At 45.7% G+C, this 18621-nt stretch overlaps 1 protein-coding gene across 1 annotated transcript; it reads left to right on the forward strand.

Moving 5' to 3' along the window:
• Positions 1-2848: 2848 nt before the first annotated feature.
• LOC124667158 (tricetin 3',4',5'-O-trimethyltransferase-like) lies at positions 2849-3993 on the forward strand. Its single transcript, XM_047204478.1, has 2 exons — positions 2849-3480; positions 3564-3993. The coding sequence occupies exons 1-2, from the start codon at positions 2852-2854 to the stop codon at positions 3991-3993; spliced, it is 1059 nt and encodes a 352-aa protein (XP_047060434.1). The 5' UTR covers positions 2849-2851.
• Positions 3994-18621: the final 14628 nt, after the last annotated feature.

Here is an 18621-nt window from a genome sequence, read left to right on the forward strand (position 1 = left end):
TAGACGGAATCCTGTAGGCTGACACGAGACATCGGTTATCAAACAAGCAGGGGGAGCGATTTACCCAGGTTTGGGGCCCTCGATGAGGTAAAACCCTTACGTCCTGCCTGTCTGATCTTGATTGCTGAAAATATCGGTTACAATGGGGTGCCGAAGGTTTTGACTATGATCTCGTCGAGAGGCTAAGTTCTATGGTGACCTAGCTCTAGACTTACAGTGGTTATGGCTATTATGATTGTGTGTCCCTCGGCAGACCCTCTCCTGGCCCTTATATTGGGAGCCAGGTCTCGAGAGGTCTGTCCGGGTACGACTAGGTTACAAAGAGCCATAGGTTTAAACTTTCCTTGTATTCTTCGTCTTCTTGCCTTGTCCTTCAAGAATCCTTCTTCGGAACCGACGTAACGGCCCACCTGGTCATTGAGTGCCTTCTTGGGCCCCTGGCTGGGCTGTAAGAGATAGTGTAATACTAGTTACCCGAAGGGTAATGCCCACATCAAGGGGCCTCTGTAAATGTACCAGACACTATATAAGCCTCAGTAGCACCCCCTCCGGAGGGATCGATCATACTCACCTCCATACTTGCATACACCGCTGGGAGCAGGGAGAGACCTTCATCTACCTCCAGCCTGCTCCCAAGTCGGCCATAGCTCTAGGAGCACCATTGTACTATCTCACACTTATGCAGATTATGCCCATACCCGCCTCCGGAATCCTCCGTAGTTCATAGGCCTCACTTTTCCTCTACTTAAGCCATCCCATGGCATCTTCCATGATGATACCACGACAATCACCATATCAGTGGGCAGCTGAGGATCAGTGTTGCCCTTCTCATACTTGTCATCCTTTGTCTCTACTTACCCCATCTAAAGCCTTCTTTTTGCTAGCGAGCCTGAAGAGTTATGTTTATCCGTGTCCATATCCTTGGCCGGACTGGTGGTTGTGTCATCAAGTTCATCACTAAGAACCTATCCTTCGCCATAGTTAAGAGTAGCGTACCTCAGCTAATAGGTGCTGCACCACCGTGGTCACTAAAATTCCTCTCCCTTACATCGCTTGGAGGATCCCTTCCATAGCCTCGAGCTCCTCCACGACCACCACCTCTATTACCACCAACCCCCTACCATGCCATGTATCCCAATCAGCTTTAAGAAAATTTCCCCACTTAAACTTTTCCTCGTCATGTTCTCCAGACCCACACTCAAGATAGGTATGTCCCATAAAACCACAAGCACTACAAATTTTTGGAATTTTCTCAAACTTCACCTGATAGACCTCACGTTGGCCAGCCCTCGATATAGTTACAAAACGAGACAATGGTTTCCTCACATCTAGCTTCACGCGAACACAGAAAAAGTTACCCACACCATGCCCATTAGTCTCCACTGATACCATCTTCCCAACCTTCTTTTCAGCGAGATTTTTTATCAGAGCATGATTGCGGTATCCCACCGGTAATTCGTGGATTGGGATCCAAGCAGCAAATGTATTAAGATCTATCGAATCTGGTGATGCAAATCAATCATACTTCTCGATACACATAGCTTTTTTACGGGATAGCCAAGGGCCTCCTTCCTCAACCTTGAGCCGATCACACAAATAAAAGTATTGCACTGCACTGTAAACATATTCCCCTCTAGATGTTGGAATTTTATCTCTCTTGCTGAGCTCCATGCAATTTTCATGTGTTGCTCAAAAGTCTGTGGACTGAAATAATTTGATGTATGAACCCTAATGGGAGCCATCCGCTTCATACCTTCCTTTGGTGCCGCCTCTTCCTCTTCAAATACTAGATCATCAATTTCATCCTCATCAATTCCCAGATGATGCAACATACCGTCTATTGCCTCAGACTTCTTACTTCCCAATCCAAAAGCTTGAGCCGTTGAACTTGCGGCCGGACTTGCCATGGCATCCAAACGCTCTACAACCCTAGAGAACCAGGGGAAAACGATGACTGAAGGCTTGAGATCCTGTCCGCCCCTAACTTAACGTGTAAGGGAAGGTGAGTTTGACCTGGAGAAAGAGTAAACTCCGGTGCCGGTGGAGACACGGCTACGGAGGAGCAAAACCCTAGTCGCCCAGCTATCGCCAGGCCCTAGGTCAGTTCCGCGTGAGTTTCTCATATGAGACTTTTACCTGATCGGAAGGTCAACAGGTTTCTAGGTATCTCTGTGCCCAATCCTTAATTATTTGCTCTGGCCGGTCGCTTGGAATGACGGTAGGCCAGTCCCATATAAGAGATGGTACCGACCAAGGTTTTGGATCCCGATAGGAAAAATTTCCCTAGGGGATCAGGATTTCCGGTCACCGCCGTAACTGGAAATCCCAACCAGTTACCGGATAAATTTTGAAATCTAAATTTGAATTTAAACTCCTGGGCATGACCATTTATATAGAATATTCGCTAAAATTTGAAATTTTAACAAAAAAAAAGAGATTTTTTGCCCGGTTAAACCAATCCTGGGGATGGTCGGGATATCCGTTACCGACAGGGATCCGGGTTTTCCGAGCGGTAACCAAACCTGAGCGGGCCGACGACTCCCACTCGCTTGAAGCGATAGGTAGGGGGTACCCTTTCTAGTGGTTTGTCTGTATTTTGTAAGCCTAGAAGCCGTACGCAATTCTGTCATGCGAGCCCAACACCAAAACAACAAAGGAACACAGAAAGGCCAACGCAGCCCATGAACAACCGAACGAGAAAATCATCCAACAAAATACGTACATGATGGCTTAGTCTAGTAGTAAGCTCGAGACGCTCCCTATAAATAAACACGCGACCGGCCTCGGACCACACATCAACCAGCCCGCACTGCCAATCAGGCCACAGTAAGCAACCCCGGGGAAGGAGGTGATGTGCTCCTCCGCCGACGAGGAGGCGTACATGTACGCGTTCCAGCTGGCACTGGCGCCTATGGTGCCCGTGATGCTGAAGAACGCGATCGAGCTGGGCATGCTCGAGATCGTAGTTGAGGCCGGCGGGAAGAAGCTGCCCCCTACGGAGGTGGCCGCGCGGCTGCCGCCCTCTGCTAACCCGCGAACGCCGGCCATGGTTGACCGCATGCTGCGGCTGCTAGCGTCGCACAACGTGGTGTCATGCGAGGTGGAGCAAGGCAAGGACGGCCTCCCGGCCCGCCGGTACGGCTCCACGCCGGTGTGCAATTGGCTAAACCCCGGCAAGGACGGTGGTTCCATGGCCCCGCTCGTCTTCATGAACGACAAGGTGGTTATGGGGGCCTATGATCATCTCAAGGGTGCCGTCTTGGAGGGTGGCCTGCCGTTCGAGAGGGCCTACGGGATGACGTTGTTCGATCACATGGGTGTGGATACGCGCTTCAATCGCGTGTTCCACGAGGCCATGAAGAACCTCTCCACCATCATCACCAGCAAGCTCCTCGAGTTCTACGGGGGCTTCGACGGCGTTGACACCCTGGTTGATGTCGGGGGCGGCCTTGGCGCCACCATCCACGCCGTCACCTCCAGGTATTTTTTCCCCTAATTCAGCTTTACTCTTGTCATTGCGCAGTACATCAAGTTTTTCCTAATTTTGCTTTTGCTACCTCCAGGTATCCACACATTAAAGGTGTCAACTTCGACCTGCCTCAGGTCATCTCCCAGGCCCCGTCCTTGGCAGGCGTGCAGCACCTGAGCGGTGACATGTTCGACAAGGTACCTCCTGGGGACGCCATCGTCATGAAGTGGATACTCCATGATTGGACCGACCAGCAATGCACCACGCTTCTCAGGAATTGCTACAACGCGCTACCCGAGCATGGCAAGGTTGTCCTCATCGACTGCCTCGTGCCGGAAAAGCCAGATCACACGCCCATGGCCAAGACCACGTTCGAGTTCGACATGCTCATGCTCACGCTCACACCAGGCGGCAGGGAGAGATACCTCACAGAGTTCCAAGACCTGGCCACGACCGCCGGGTTTGTTAGCGTCGAGGCAACCTACATATGCTGCAACGCATGGGTCATCGACTTCATCAAATAGCCTCTACTTCGTCTTTGCTTCGTTTTTCTTTTCATTACCCTCGCCGCCCAGTCATCGTATCATCATGTGCAATAAATGATTTGCTGCGTTTGCTCCTTCCAAACGCATTTTGCCTCAGGGATTCTTCCTTTTCAACGAGTTACTTGGTTGACCTGGTTCAAAGATATTTCTGAAAAAGAACACTTCTTTTTCTCAAACTACTCCGTACCAACTTGTTTTCGTGTGAACGAGGTCCTACATCGAGATGGCTTTTACCATGTGGTAAAAGAGTTGTGGGCGCATGATCAGAGGCCAATCCAAAGGTAAAATAATGATAAAATTGTTAAACCATGTAATTCATACGTTGTACTGGTATAGAGTACTCTACCTAATACAATACGCCCTTTGTATACGCCACGTGTGGGGCTTTTCCACACTATATTAACACGTAGCCCGGCCCAGGGAGAGGGTACGGTTCCAACCTAGGTCTTTTCACATGGTATCAGAGCCTCCTCCTCCCTCCTCGTGAGGCGGCTGCCGCTCCAACACCGACGACCAAAACCCGCCCGCCGGCGTTCGCTGGTGCAGGACACACAAACCTCAAACATCTGCTCCGGTTGCTCCTTGTCGCCGTGAGCCTCCAAACCTAGACACAACCCACGACCCAAAACAACAACAACCGCTCCGATCGGAGCCCTCAAACCCTAGAAAACCTAGACACCAAAAACAACCCAACAATCTCCTCTGACGATCGATCTGATGGCTTCTGCGTCTTCGACCGCGGCGGCTGCTGCTGCGGCGGCAAACCTGTCCACTGCCCTTGGTGCCCTGCCGTCCGAGAAACTTTCACGGGACAATCACCTTTTCTGGAAGACGCAAGTTCCTCCGGCCCTTCGCGGTGCCCAGGTCATGGAGCTGTTGAACGACACCGACCTCGCCCCGCCCAAAACTGTGGAGATAGAAGACCGTGATGGCAAGAAGGCCCAAGTGCCAAATCCAGAGTATGCAGTTTGGAACGCTCGTGATCAAACTCTTATGAGCTATCTGGTAAAATCCCTTGATGTAGATCTGTTATCTCAATGCATTGGTCTGGAACATGCACATGAAATATGGAAAACGATAGAAGATCTGTTTGCATCACAATCTCGTGCTCGTGTCAATTTCCTTAGAGGTGCCCTTATTAACACGAAGAAAGAAGAACTCATAGCTCGTCAGTATATTGCCACCATGAAAGGTTTTGTCTCTGAACTTGCTGCAGCTGGTAAAATCGTGGACCAAGATGAACTCAAGGGGTATATTCTTGGTGGTCTTGTGGATGACCGTTACACACCTTTTGTGGCATCTATCAATGCCAATCCAGCCACCACATGTGCTGATATGTGTTCCCAGTTGAAAGCCTTTGATGATCGTCAAGCCACCCTCCCTCAACACAACACTGTTTTTCAGAGCTCAGCCAATGCTGCTGCCCGTGGTGGGGGCAATGTGCAGCGCCGTGACGATCGTGATGCTCAAGGTGGTCAGTATCGTGACCGAAGGGAAGACAGGGACCCTCGCCGTGCTGATCATCATGGAGGTGGTGGTGGCCATTACCGTGACAGAAGAGATGACCGCTATGCTGGTGGCGGTGGTGACTATAACCGCCGTGATGACAGGCCTCAATACCGTGATCGACGTGATGACCGTGGCTATCGTCATGATGATAGAGAGCGCCGTGATGGAGGTGGACGTGGTGCTCCACAAGGGGGGCGTGGCCGTGGGCGCAGTCCTACCCGGTTCGTTGATACTACCTGTCAAATCTGCAAGAAATATGGGCATCCTGCAAATGAGTGCTGGTGGCGCTATGCTGATCGTGATGACGATGATGAAGAAAACACGCGACAGGAAAAGGGAGCATATGGAGTTGACACCAACTGGTACATGGACACTGGTGCAACTGATCATATCACGGGACAGCTGAACAAGCTTCACACTCGTGAAGACTACCATGGACGTGATCAAGTCCACAACGCCAGTGGCACAGGTATGGCAATACAGCATATTGGTCAATCAACATTGCACACCCCTCATAGTTCTTTATGTTTACGCAATATTCTACATTGTCCTAGTGCCACGAAAAGTCTCTTATCTGCTCATCGAATTACCTTAGACAATAATGCCTTCATTGAAATTCACCCTTTCTTCTTTTTGATCAAGGACCAGGCCACCAAGCAAATAATGTTTAAGGGTCATTGTTGTGACGGCCTATACCCACTTGTGCCCATCTCCAGTGCCTTCGACCCTCACAAGCAAGCCTTCATCACCATCAAGCCGTCTTCATCCACGTGGCATCGTCGTCTAGGACACCCTTCATCTTTTATTGTTCAACAGGTGCTTAGGAAGAATAATCTACCATATTCCCCATAAATAAATCCATATGTGTGTGATCCCTGCCAGCAGGCCAAGAGTCACGAATTACCATACCCCATCTCCACTAGTGTATCCACTGCTCCACTAGAACAAGCGTTTTCTGATGTATGGGACCTGCCCCAGTTTCTGTTGGTAAACACCAGTATTATGTAAGCTTTATTGATGACTATAGTAAGTTTTCTTGGATCTATTTGCTCAAAAAGAGATGTGATGTGTATCAAGTGTTCCTTAACTTCCAGCAGCTTGTTGAACGTAAATTTGGTCGAAAAATAGTAACTATGCAAACTGACTGGGATGGTGAGTATGAAAAACTCCATGGTTTCTTCCAAAAAGTGGGAATTACTCATCATGTCTCATGTCCACATGCTCACCAGCAAAATGGCTCAGCTGAGCGCAAACATAGGCATATAGTCGAGGTTGGTCTTGCTCTCCTCGCTAATGCATCCATGCCACTTATGTTTTGGGATGAAGCATTTCTTACTGCCACCTTTCTTATTAATCTCCTTCCCACCAAGGTTCTTAATCATGAGTCCCCAATAGAAAAATTGCTCCAAGTAAAACCCAACTATGACTCTCTTCGCATTTTTGGCTGTGCGTGTTGGCCTAATCTTAGACCATACAACCAAAGGTAATTATCTTTTCGTTCCAAAAAATGTGTGTTCTTAGGTTATAGTCCTATTCATAAAGGAGTCAAATGTTTGGATATCTCCACTGGCCGCGTCTACATTTCCAGGGATGTTGTGTTTGATGAAAACATATTCCCTGGGGCTCAACTCAAAAAGGAGATCTTATTGCTCCCTGAATTTTTGTCGCCAGAACCATCATCTAGTGAGGGTGTCCATGTTGATAACCATATGCATATTGTCCCTGCTGTTGATCACTTACAATTTCCTTGTACAAGTGTTGCAGATGCTACTAATAATTCTGCAGGATATGGTGAAAATCTGGAGCAAAATGGTGCTCAAACGAGGAAAAATGAGCAACGCCAAAATCGCACTGCAACCGGAGCTGAAGAACATTCTGCTGGCAGCGAATCTGCCTCGGATCTGGAGTCTGACTCGACCGGTGGCAGCACATCCACATCGGATCAGGCGTCGGCATCAACCTCGCAATCTGAACCAGGTCCTGGCGTCTCCTCGCGCGCCACGTCGTCTCGGGAGCCTGACATGGCCGACAGCGGCGGGACCAGTCCACGTGCGCCCGCTGGTGACATTTTGCGCGGGAGCGGGAGTGCTCCCGAGGATGAGCGCATGCACACACCTGCGCCCTCTGGTGATTTGCCACGTGGCGCCGACAATCAGCATCCTAATGATGACTCTGAATCCTCCTCGGATCATGAGAACAATAATGACAGTAGTGATGACACTGGTGACAGTTTTTCTGCGGATGAGCCCCCTGCTGCTTCCCGTGTGTCGCAGCCGTCTCGTCCCGTTACTCGATCACAAAGAGGTATAAGATAGCCAAAAACATATACTGACGGTACTGTTCGTTATGGCATGTTTTCATCCACAGGTGAACCTGAAAACCTTGTTGAAGCCTTGGAGGATAGCAAATGGAAATGTGCAATGGATGAAGAGTATGCAGCACTTATGGAAAAAAACTTGGCACTTGGTACCTTCTAGTCCACACAAGAACTTGATTAACTGCAAATGAGTATACAAAATCAAAAAACGAGCAGATGGTACAGTTGAAAGATACAAAGCAAGAGTTGTTGCAAAAGGGTTTAAGCAAAGGTATGGTATTGATTATGAGGACACGTTCAGTCCTGTTGTTAAAGCTGCTACTGTTCAACTTGTTCTTGCTGTGTCTGTATCTCAAGGTTGGAGTTTAAGGCAGCTTGACGTAAAGAACGCGTTTCTTCATGGCGTTCTGGAGGAGGAAGTATACATGAAACAACCCCCTGATTTTGAAGATCCTCGCTTTCCGCATCATATTTGCAAATTGGACAAGTCTCTTTATGGTTTGAAACAAGCACCACGTGCATAGTATGCTAGGCTCAGTTCAAAGTTGCAAGATCTTGGTTTTGTCCCTTCCAAGGCAGACACATCATTATTTCTCTTTAAACGGCCAGGTATTACCATTTTTTGTTGAAATATGTGGATGATATTATTGTTGCTAGCTCTTCTGATGGAGCAATATCAGCATTTCTCAAGAAATTAAGTGATGATTTTTTATTGAAAGATCTTGGAGACTTGCATTTCTTCCTAGGCATTGAGGTGAGAAAACATCAACATGGACTTGTTTTGACACAGGAAAAGTATGCTTCAGATTTACTTAAGAAGGTGGGCATGATACATAGTACAAGTTGTCCCACGCCACTGTCCACTACAGAAAAATTGTCTTTACATGATGGGACACCACATGGTCCTGAAGATAGCTCAAATTACAGAAGTGTAGTTGGTGCATTACAGTATCTCACTTTGACTATACCAGATCTTTCTTTCTCTGTCAACAAAGTCTGTCAGCATCTCCATGCTCCTACCACTACACATTGGACTGCAGTGAAACGAATATTGCGCTATATCAAAGGTACAATCAAAATTGGTCTTACATTTCAGAGATCCTCATCCACACGTATTAGTGCCTTTTCAGATGCAGACTGGGCAAGCTGCCTTGATGATAGACGTTCCACTGGTGGCCTTGCTGTGTTTTTTGGCCCAAATCTGATATCATGGAGTGCTAGAAAACAAGCCACTGTATCACGATCCAAAGACTGAAGCAGAGTACAAGGCGCTGGCTAATGCCACAGCAGAGTTAATATGGGTTGAAGCTTTGGCTAGAGAGTTGGGTGTTCCCCTTCGGCAACGTCCATGTCTTTGGTGTGATAATCTTGGAGCGACATATCTCTCTGCAAATCCAATATTTCATGCCAGAACAAAGCACATAGAAATTGATTATCACTTTGTCAGAGAAAGGGTGGCTGAAAAATTACTTGATGTCAAGTTCATCTCAACAAAGGATCAGGTTGCAGATGGTTTCACTAAGGCTTTAGCTGTTAAAGACCTAGATGAGTTTAAGCGTAACCTCAACCTCTCTAGAGGTTTAGATTAAGGGAGAGTGTTAAACCATGTAATTCATACGTTGTATTGGTATAGAGTAGTACTCTACCTAATACAATACACCCTTTGAATACGCCATGTTGTATTGTGATCCAAATTCATATACTAAAGGGAGGCTAACTTCTGACGGGCGGAGCGAGGCCCGTCGCCGGAGGATTACAAGGAAAAGTGGAGTATGGATCTCTTATTTTGGAAAAGATCTCAAGGATAAGAGTGAGAATAAGTTTTCATAAATATGTACTTCATTTGTTTTTGAAACTAATTTTTTTCCAGGACGTCCATTCTAACTAGGGTCTCCTAAGGTCAACAATGGCTCTGATACCAACTTTTCAACACCCGGATTTTTAAGTCCAGATGCCTATTATGCCATTCATCGCAATCCCAGGAATATTGTTTTTGCGAGACATAATAGATTGATATCACAACACATCATTCATTACAACACATATATTGTCTTACATAGAGGGATCACATGATCCAGTCTTAATACATCATATTGGATCTAGAGATCCTATTATAAAACACATGGCAGAAGCGAAGTAACGGTTGCGGTCCATCTATTCCACAGACAACTGTTGACGTCAGGAGTGATCCTAGTTGTCGTAGACGTCCTGCTGTCCATCTTCCTCGTACTCGTCGTTCCTCTTCATAGTCTGGCCATTTGAATAGCCAGGGACAAAGCCATGAGTACTTTAAAGTACTCGCAAACTAATACTAATGTAAGCACTATCAACTATAGTAAGGGGGATGCTAAGCTCTAGGTTTATTTGCATAAAGCCAAGTTTATTTCATAAACATTTAGTAAAGATGCTTGAGTCGCTAGACTAACTCAAGTGGGAACATTAGTGTCATTCCCACAACTCTGTTGTGATTCAAGTCAAAGTCACCATTTCAAGTTCAAATCACAAGTCACCCTTCACATGTCACTTTTTTTTAAAATGGTCTGATGACGGAACAGTATGGCCTTTCCAATCGTCCGTAACCGTGGACACGGCTATTCGAATAGTTCTACACTCTGCAGAGGTCGTACACTTGTGCCACAATATTTGCAATAATCCGTCAGGGTTAACTGGCCCTGATTTATCACACTCCGTGTGCGGACTACCAACCATAACTTTTCACTTACATACCCTTGTATAGGTACCTCTCCCCATGAGCTTGGCCTCCCAGTGAAGACAGACAGTCAGCCTGGGAACTGCACAGGGCTTGGGCCGGACATTCACCTCATTTCACGTCATTTCACATCATCTCATATTTCTTTGGAGGCAGCCCTTGGCATAACCCCGATGACGCTTGTTTAGAGGGAACCATACTAAGATACATAAACTTCTAGTTAAGCCCTACCCATATCAGGTATTGTGGGGGTACTTGTAAAATTGGAATGGTATCGCATCCGAACCCAACCATCAGTTTTTGTAAAATTCACCATGTCATTCACAAGTCATATTCACCTTCAAAATCTTTCAATAGAATGACTCATCATTCCAAGGTTTTCAAAGTCATTTCATTTCACCTGTTCCCATCTAGAGCAGTCAATTTTATTTGTTAGCACTAGCAACTAATCATGAGGGGTGCTATCTAGCTTTCATTGCTCTAGGCTACATGTGATGATCTTGTTCTACTCTAGACCAAGTGATTTATGAATCAAAAGTAAACTTTCATAAACAAAACTCAAAAACTTGTAAGGTAAAAACTTGGGATAGGATCATTAAACATAAAGTATGATGTAGTGGTGCCTTGCTCTATTAGAGCTTTGCACTTGGGTAACTTGCAAGAATATTAGCTTGCCTTGAGTGGTGTACTGATCAAAGTGGTCTTCTTCTTCCTGGAAGTAGACCTCCTCCTTCTCGGTGTACTCCTCGGTACTAGCGTCTAAATACGAGTATAATACACACAATTACTACACACAGCCTAAGTACTAGACTAAGCACACACATAAATCACTCCTACTAAGCTATCAATCAACATGCTTATTAGGTGAGTTGATTTAATTTTATTCTTAAGAAAAATAATTTCCTCTCATTATAAATATTAATTAGAGTTTCTATTTATTTCTTGAGAGAAAATAATTTCCTCTCATTGAATAATATTAAGATTTAATTTCCTCAATTAATGTCATATGACCTAGGTTGACCAAAGTCAACCTCTTCTTAAGTATCAATTGGGAAGTGATTTAAATGAGGTACACCACCTCATGCCTTTTTAATACTCATGATTAATGATTTAATATCATCAACTAATTTAATATGAGTTTAGAATTAACCATAGTCTCTACCCCATATTAACTTAGTTGAGACAAGATTTAAATGAGACCAAAACATCTCACAAGATTTAATAAGTGGTTTTGAATAGTTTAAAAACTACTATGGGAAGGATTTACTATTTTCAATTAGGAACATATGGGTCATTAATACATGTGTCATCAACTCTCATTGAATCACTGGGAGTAATAGTTTAAGTGAGAAGTTATACCTCATATAATTTAAACCATATTTTTGAAATAGTTTAAATGAGCTAGAAATGGCTATATAGCCAATATTTGAATCTAGCCCATGATCATATACAGTACCACTATCATATTTTTACATAAACAATTAGAGTATTTGAATTTTAATTTATGAGAGTTTGAATCATCTCAAAATAGTTGATGGTTGATTTGAAATAATTATTTGAAGTTGAAAAAGGCCCTGCCTTGTTATTTTTATCATTTAAATTCTATAATAAACCTAAAGTTGAGGTCATTGTAGTCTTGTAGATAATTTAACAAGGTTTCTAAATATATAAAATTTGTTCAATTTGGTTTGGTAGATTTTATTCTATTTAATTTTCAAAACAGCATCTGAGAGCAATTAACTGAAAAAGAAATAAACGGAATTTGAATTCAAACGCGGGCGGGAAACGAAGTGTGCCGGCCCAGCGGCGGCCTGGGCCACACGTGCATGGCGCATGCACGTCGGGCGCGGGCGACGCACGCGGTGCGTCGGATCAGGATCCGACGGCACTGGGCCGTCGTCTTCCTCCCGACGCCAGCGAGCTTCCGACGGTTCTCCTGCTCACCTCCGGGCACGGTTTGCGGCGAGGTTGGGTGCGTTGGGCAGGGTTTTTCAAGGGCTTCAAGGTGGTGTAGGGTTTGGTGACTATGGGGATGAAATATTTGACGGTTTTTGCGTGTGGCCGCCGGCGAGCTTCTGGCTATGGTGAGCTGCAATGAGGAAGAGAGGGAGGTGCTAGGGGAGAGAGGGGTGAGCTGCTGGGTGGTGTGGTGAAGTCCATAGGTGTGGGGGGGTTTATATAGCGGCTGGAGGTGCAGGGCGCGACGGGGTCGGCATGGCGGTGACGTCGACGGGCGCGTCGTGTGCAGGGTCTCCGGGGACAGGGGCTACGTCAGGAAGGGAGGTACTGGAGGGGTGGTGACGCGCGCGCAGTGGGGGGCTGGATGGCGTCGTGTGCAGGGCGCACGGGGTTGATGCCGACGTCGGTGTCCCGCGTGGGCGTCGCGTCGTGTCGTCGTCCTGGCGCGCTCGCGAGTCAACGGCCATGTCTGGCAGCTAGCTGTTGTCGCGGCGATGCTACTGGCGCGAGGAGAGGGCGAGAGATAGTCTGGGTCAGCGGGGCGACGTCATATACTGGCGCGCTCCGGGCGTGTCTGTGCGCGTCCTGGTGTGCACTGGGCGTCACGGGCGCGTCGCGTTCCGGCCGTTGCAGTGCGCCTACTGGCCAGGGGTTTGCACAAGCGTGACGAGGAGAGTGTGAGGGAGGTCCAGGACATAGTAGTGCACGGCTGAGATGAGTGGAGAGAGGAGTGGCATGGTGGAGTGTCATCATGCCCCGGCATGGTCAAGTTGGTGATGATCTCATGCACCAAACCGTGTCTCTGGTGCTTGGCACGATGCAAGGGTACATGAGAGGACTAAAGGTGACATAGGGTTGATGTTTGAGGCAAAAACATGCTGGATAATAGCATGTGTGTAGTTGGTAGATTATTGCACATAAGGTGTTTGTGTTAATGGCCGAAAGAGAAATGTTTTTGAATTTTTCAAAAATATTTGGTGGAGTTGATTTACATAATGTTTAGAGCACAAAGGTGGTGGTGATGTTCAAAATGAAGTTGATTTGTGAAATTTCAAAATGGGGATGATCTTCTCTTTATTTCAACATCACCACTTGTCAAATTTATTCTGGTCAACCTGGTCAAAGTTAGCATGGGTGGTCAACATGAAAGTTGCTCACTTTGACATGGTCTTGGATGAAATGGTAATGGTTGACCAAGTTTAGTTTGAAGAAAAGTCAAAACCAGGGGGTAAAGTGGGGAACATTTTATAAAACTCCATTTTGACCATTATCACATGTATGTAGGTTTTGAGATTTGCCTTGGGTTGATTCTTGTTTCTTGGATGAAATTGTGTTTGTTTATCATATATAAGTATTCTACAAGCAAGAGAGCAAGCAATTATGGCCTAGAGTGAAGATTTGTAATTTTGGCATAATGTGTATGTGAGTGAAATTGGGATTTTCTCCCTATTTAATTTCTCTCCATTTAATTTGACTTTTGTTGACTCTAAGGTGATTCTTATTAGTTTAGAAACATTTCCATACCATTGAGTCCATTTAAAAAGGTCTTGTTTAAAGATTTGCAACAATGGCCATATCCACATATGTGTATTGGAAAATCTTCTTATTTCCAATTTGATTTGGTTTTTCTTGATCTCATTGATGTGGTTGAGGTTTAATATGATGTAAGAAAACAATCCAAGCAATGGAGACAAGTTTGGTGGCCTTTGGCTTAAATTTGTATTTTTGGCCATATGCACATATGTGCATTTCATATTTCTATTTCCTTTTCTTTATCTATGATCAAAGGTCATGGTTTAGGGTTTATTTAATGTTAGATTGGGTTTGGTAAAGTTTTCAAACCATTTGTGCAAGGTAGGGGTGTTTAGGTCAAGTTTTGGAAAAATGGCTATGTGCCACATATGCTCCTATGCATAGGTTTAATTTCTTTTTATTTCTTTTTATTTCACCTTGGTTTTGGTTGGGGAAGTACTTGATTAGTTTGGTTGAGGTTTTCAAAGCATCTAATCAAGTAGAAAGGTCTAGGTAGGAGTCTTACCAAAATAGTCATAGGCACATAGGCCCTTTTCTTAATTAATTTCATTCCTTTTTATTTTGTGTATAAAGGATGGTGAGGAGGGAGTGAGGTTTAGGGTTTAATGGAGGTCTAGTAATGGTTCATCACTATTTAGACAAGTAAGATGGTTATTAGTCAAGATTTTCCCACTAGGGTTATATGCCCACATATTTTATTTTATTTTAGTTCTCTCTTATTTGATACTATTTAGTTTTGAGAAGATTAGGGTTTAGGATTTTGGGAATTAGGTTCAATGCAATAAATAAACAATCATGGCAATATCACAACATATAAGCATGCTCATTATGTACCAAACTTAATTTAATAAAAGTTTTTGTTGGCTCTCATTTTTGGAAAAAGGGAATTCATTTTCTCTTTGTTTTAAATTTTTGGGATGTTACAAAGGCATACTAAGGACGATCACTTCATGGATATGCGAATATTGTTAGTGCCCCAATAGTTGGAGGATTGAGACGTCTAGCGTCTTCAACCTTCGTACATTCCCATAAAACTTATGAGTTTATGTAGTCTCACTAGATTATATTCTATCATCTTGCAATAAGGTCTTAGATATCACATATATCTCATACCTTGCTTATTTATGAAAACAAAATTTCCAGCTCCTTACTTTTCAAACGGATTTGAACTTCAAGTTTCACGGAGACAAGATTATTTAAGGTACTAATTGAAACCATTGCTCTTTGAATCATCAATGTGAGGTTTACTAAAACTTTGCATTAGGACTTAATCATATCTTGATTCTTTAACAATACGGTACCAGATCCGTAAAGTTACTTGTCGAACTTAACGATATTTCTATCTCAGTTACAAGACTAGCGCATGGTAGATAACGGATGCCAATTCTACAAATTTAATTCAAAATACTATTCAGACTATGTTCATGATAATTAGTTCATGTTTTAATCTAATTACTAACACTACAAGAAAAGTTCTGATAGACAACGTCCCAAAATCGTCAACTAAGGGGCATTTTTCGTCGCCTATGGGCCTAACCCGACGATATGGGTTCTGTTGTCGAAACTGCGTCAGGCAAAGTCCAACGACGATTTTTTCGGTCCGTCGCGCTTGGCGCCCTTCCGCCACGGAAAATCGGACCGTTGCGGAAGTGTTTTCGGGAGCCCGTTGACTGCTGACGTCATGCAAACTGACACGTGGCGTACGCCGTTAATCGCCGGCTAACGCGCGTTAACCGGCTGAAACCCCGTGGTAGATGGTAGGCCCACACGAGGCCTGCCACGTCTTAAGCGGGCCGGGCCATATGACATAGTTTGACCGGTCAACTATATAGCTGGGCTGGTCCATTAGTTACGTGGGCCGGGCCTAACCTCTAAGGTTGACTGGTCAAAACTTAAATGGGCCGGCCCATTTAACATGTGGGGTCCACCTTACAGCAACTGGGCCGGCCCAAGAAGCAAGTGGGCCGAACCAAAAACACAGGTGGGTCCCACTTTCTTGTTAAAAGGCCGGCCCATTTAGTGTGTGGGGTCCATCGTATAGCAAGTGGGCCGGCCCAACAAGCTAGTGGGCCGGGCCAAAACACAGGTGGGTCCCACTTTCCAGTTAAAGGGTCGGCCCATTTAGTTTGCGGGGTCCACCATATAGCAAGTGGGCCGGCCCAACAAAATAGTGGGCCGGCCAAAACACAGGTGGGTCCCACTTTCCTGTTAAAGGGCCGGCCCATTTAGTATGTGGGGCCCACCATATAGCAAGTGGGCCGGCCCACCAAGATAGTGGGCCGGCCAAAAACACAGGTGGGTCCCACATTCTCGTTAATGGGCCGCCCATTTGGTATGTGGGGTCCACCATATAGAAAGTGGGCCGGCCCAACAAGATAGTGGGCCGGGCCAAAAACACAGGTGGGTCCCACCTTCCTATTAAAGGGCCGGCCCATTTGGTGTGTGGGGTCCACCATATAGAAAGTGGGCCGGCCCAACAAGATAGTGGGCCGGGCCAAAAACACGAGTGGGTCCCACCTTCCTATTAAAGGGCCGGCCCATTTACCATGTGGGACCACCATAGAGCAAGTGGGCCGGCCCAATAAGCATGTGGAGCCCATTATCGTGTAACCGGCCGGCCTACTAAAGAAGTGGGCCGGCCCAAAATGAAAGTGGGTCCCACACTACTGTAAGTGGGCCGGCCCAATCTGTTGTAGGGCCCTACTTGTTTGACTAGTCAACTTGCATTAAATTTCATGAGCCTAAAATCTGATTTCAATGATACACACAAGTACATACACAAATAAAACAAATAGGAAAATTACAAGGCAATTAATGTGCCCAAATAAAAAAAATTACATAGAATCATTGAGGACTTCTATTAGCATCATCAATAACACGTTGACATTTAGCAATCGCCTTGATTGAATCTTGTGTACTCTTTGTCAACATATCGCCTACGTATCTTAAAGCAACAATACCATGTCTTTTATAAAGTACAGACCTTGAGATATTTACTGTCCGATGAAAGAAATGGTCTAGGTTGACGGCTATGAGAAGATGCATCGAAGAAAGATCGTAACTTTTGTGGGCCTCACTAGTAATGAAGATTGCTTCATCACAACCGCATTCGATAATAATGCAAAAAGAGTTAAACGATGAACTATGCAAACATTTATTATGCAATGTAGATATAAGATAATAACAAGTTGCATAAATAAGACAATGTATGGAACTTGTACTAAGCACAAACTTACATCATAATGTTGCACAGGGTCGCTACAGATCCTTTTTTGGCGACTATCTTCTAATAATGCTTTTGTACTGTACAATATTTAAACGAACTTCATGCGAAGCAACACATCAAGAAAGTTAACGGCATATGAGATCTGCAAATAACTACACAAAACATGGCTAAAGAAACACCGCGATCTAACGGGCCAGCGTACTAACCAAGCTGCGGCGGGGTGGACGGGGGCGGCAACTTGCATTCCAGGCGGCGGCGAACGCGGGAGACGATGAATCGACCCTCGTTTCAATAGAAGCGGGCGTTAGTGAAGCAGCATCTCGGTTGGCTGGCAAGGTATTCGGTGAAGTTGATACAGCCGCTGCGGCGAGGTAGTCGGTGGCGAGGTCGGCGGTGAAGCAGATCCGTCGGTGGCGAGGTCGGCGGTGAAGCAGATCCGTCGGTGATGAGGGCGGCGGGGGAGCGGATCAGGTGGGTGGACAGCCAACACGATCAAGGCTACGCCGTGGAGGAGTATGCCGGCGGCGAAGCAGATCTAGTGATGGGGTTCGTAGCATAGAAAACAAAATTTTTCCTACCGCAAGACGAATAAATCCAAGATCTAATCTATGGAACACCCAAGATCTAATCTACAAGATCGAAGCAACGAGATTGATAAGATACTAACCCTTGATGATTTCCAAAGCCTACGAGATCAGATCTCGTTGTTGATGTAGACGATCATCCCCAATGCTGCAATCCGGCAAGCACTTCCGTACTCGGCCGCGCGTACGGTGTCGATGAAGCCCTTCCTCTCCCCGTTCCAGCGGGCAGCGGAGGTGTGGTAGATCTCCACGGAATCCCAGCGAGCACGACGGCGTGGTGGTGGTGGTGGAGAAGAATTGCCGCAGGGCTTCGCCTAAGCCTCGCGCGAAGATATGGAGGAGGAAGAGAGGGGCGGCCGATGGCGTGTAACTCACACGTTCGTTGGGAAACCCCAAGAGGAAGGTATGATGCGCACAGTAGCAAGTTTTCCCTCGTAAAGAAACCAAGGTTTAATCGAACCAAGAGGGAGCCAAGAAGCACGTTGAAGGTTGATGGTCGCGAAATGTGATGCGGCGCAACACCAGGGATTCCGGCGCCAACTAGGAACCCGCACAACACAACCAAAGTACTTTGCCCCAACGAAACAAGTGAGGTTGTCAATCTCACCGGCTTGCTGTAACAAAGGATTAAACGTATCGAGTGGAAGATGTTTGCAAAGAAAACAAGTAAAACAAGTAGATTGTATGCTATGTAAAGAATAGGACCGGGGTCCACAGCTCACTAGAGGTGTCTCTCCCATAAGATAAAGCATGTTGGGTGAACAAATTA

The sequence above is a fragment of the Lolium rigidum genome, chromosome 1, assembly GCF_022539505.1.
Source record: "Lolium rigidum isolate FL_2022 chromosome 1, APGP_CSIRO_Lrig_0.1, whole genome shotgun sequence".
Classification (NCBI taxonomy): Eukaryota; Viridiplantae; Streptophyta; class Magnoliopsida; order Poales; family Poaceae; genus Lolium; species Lolium rigidum.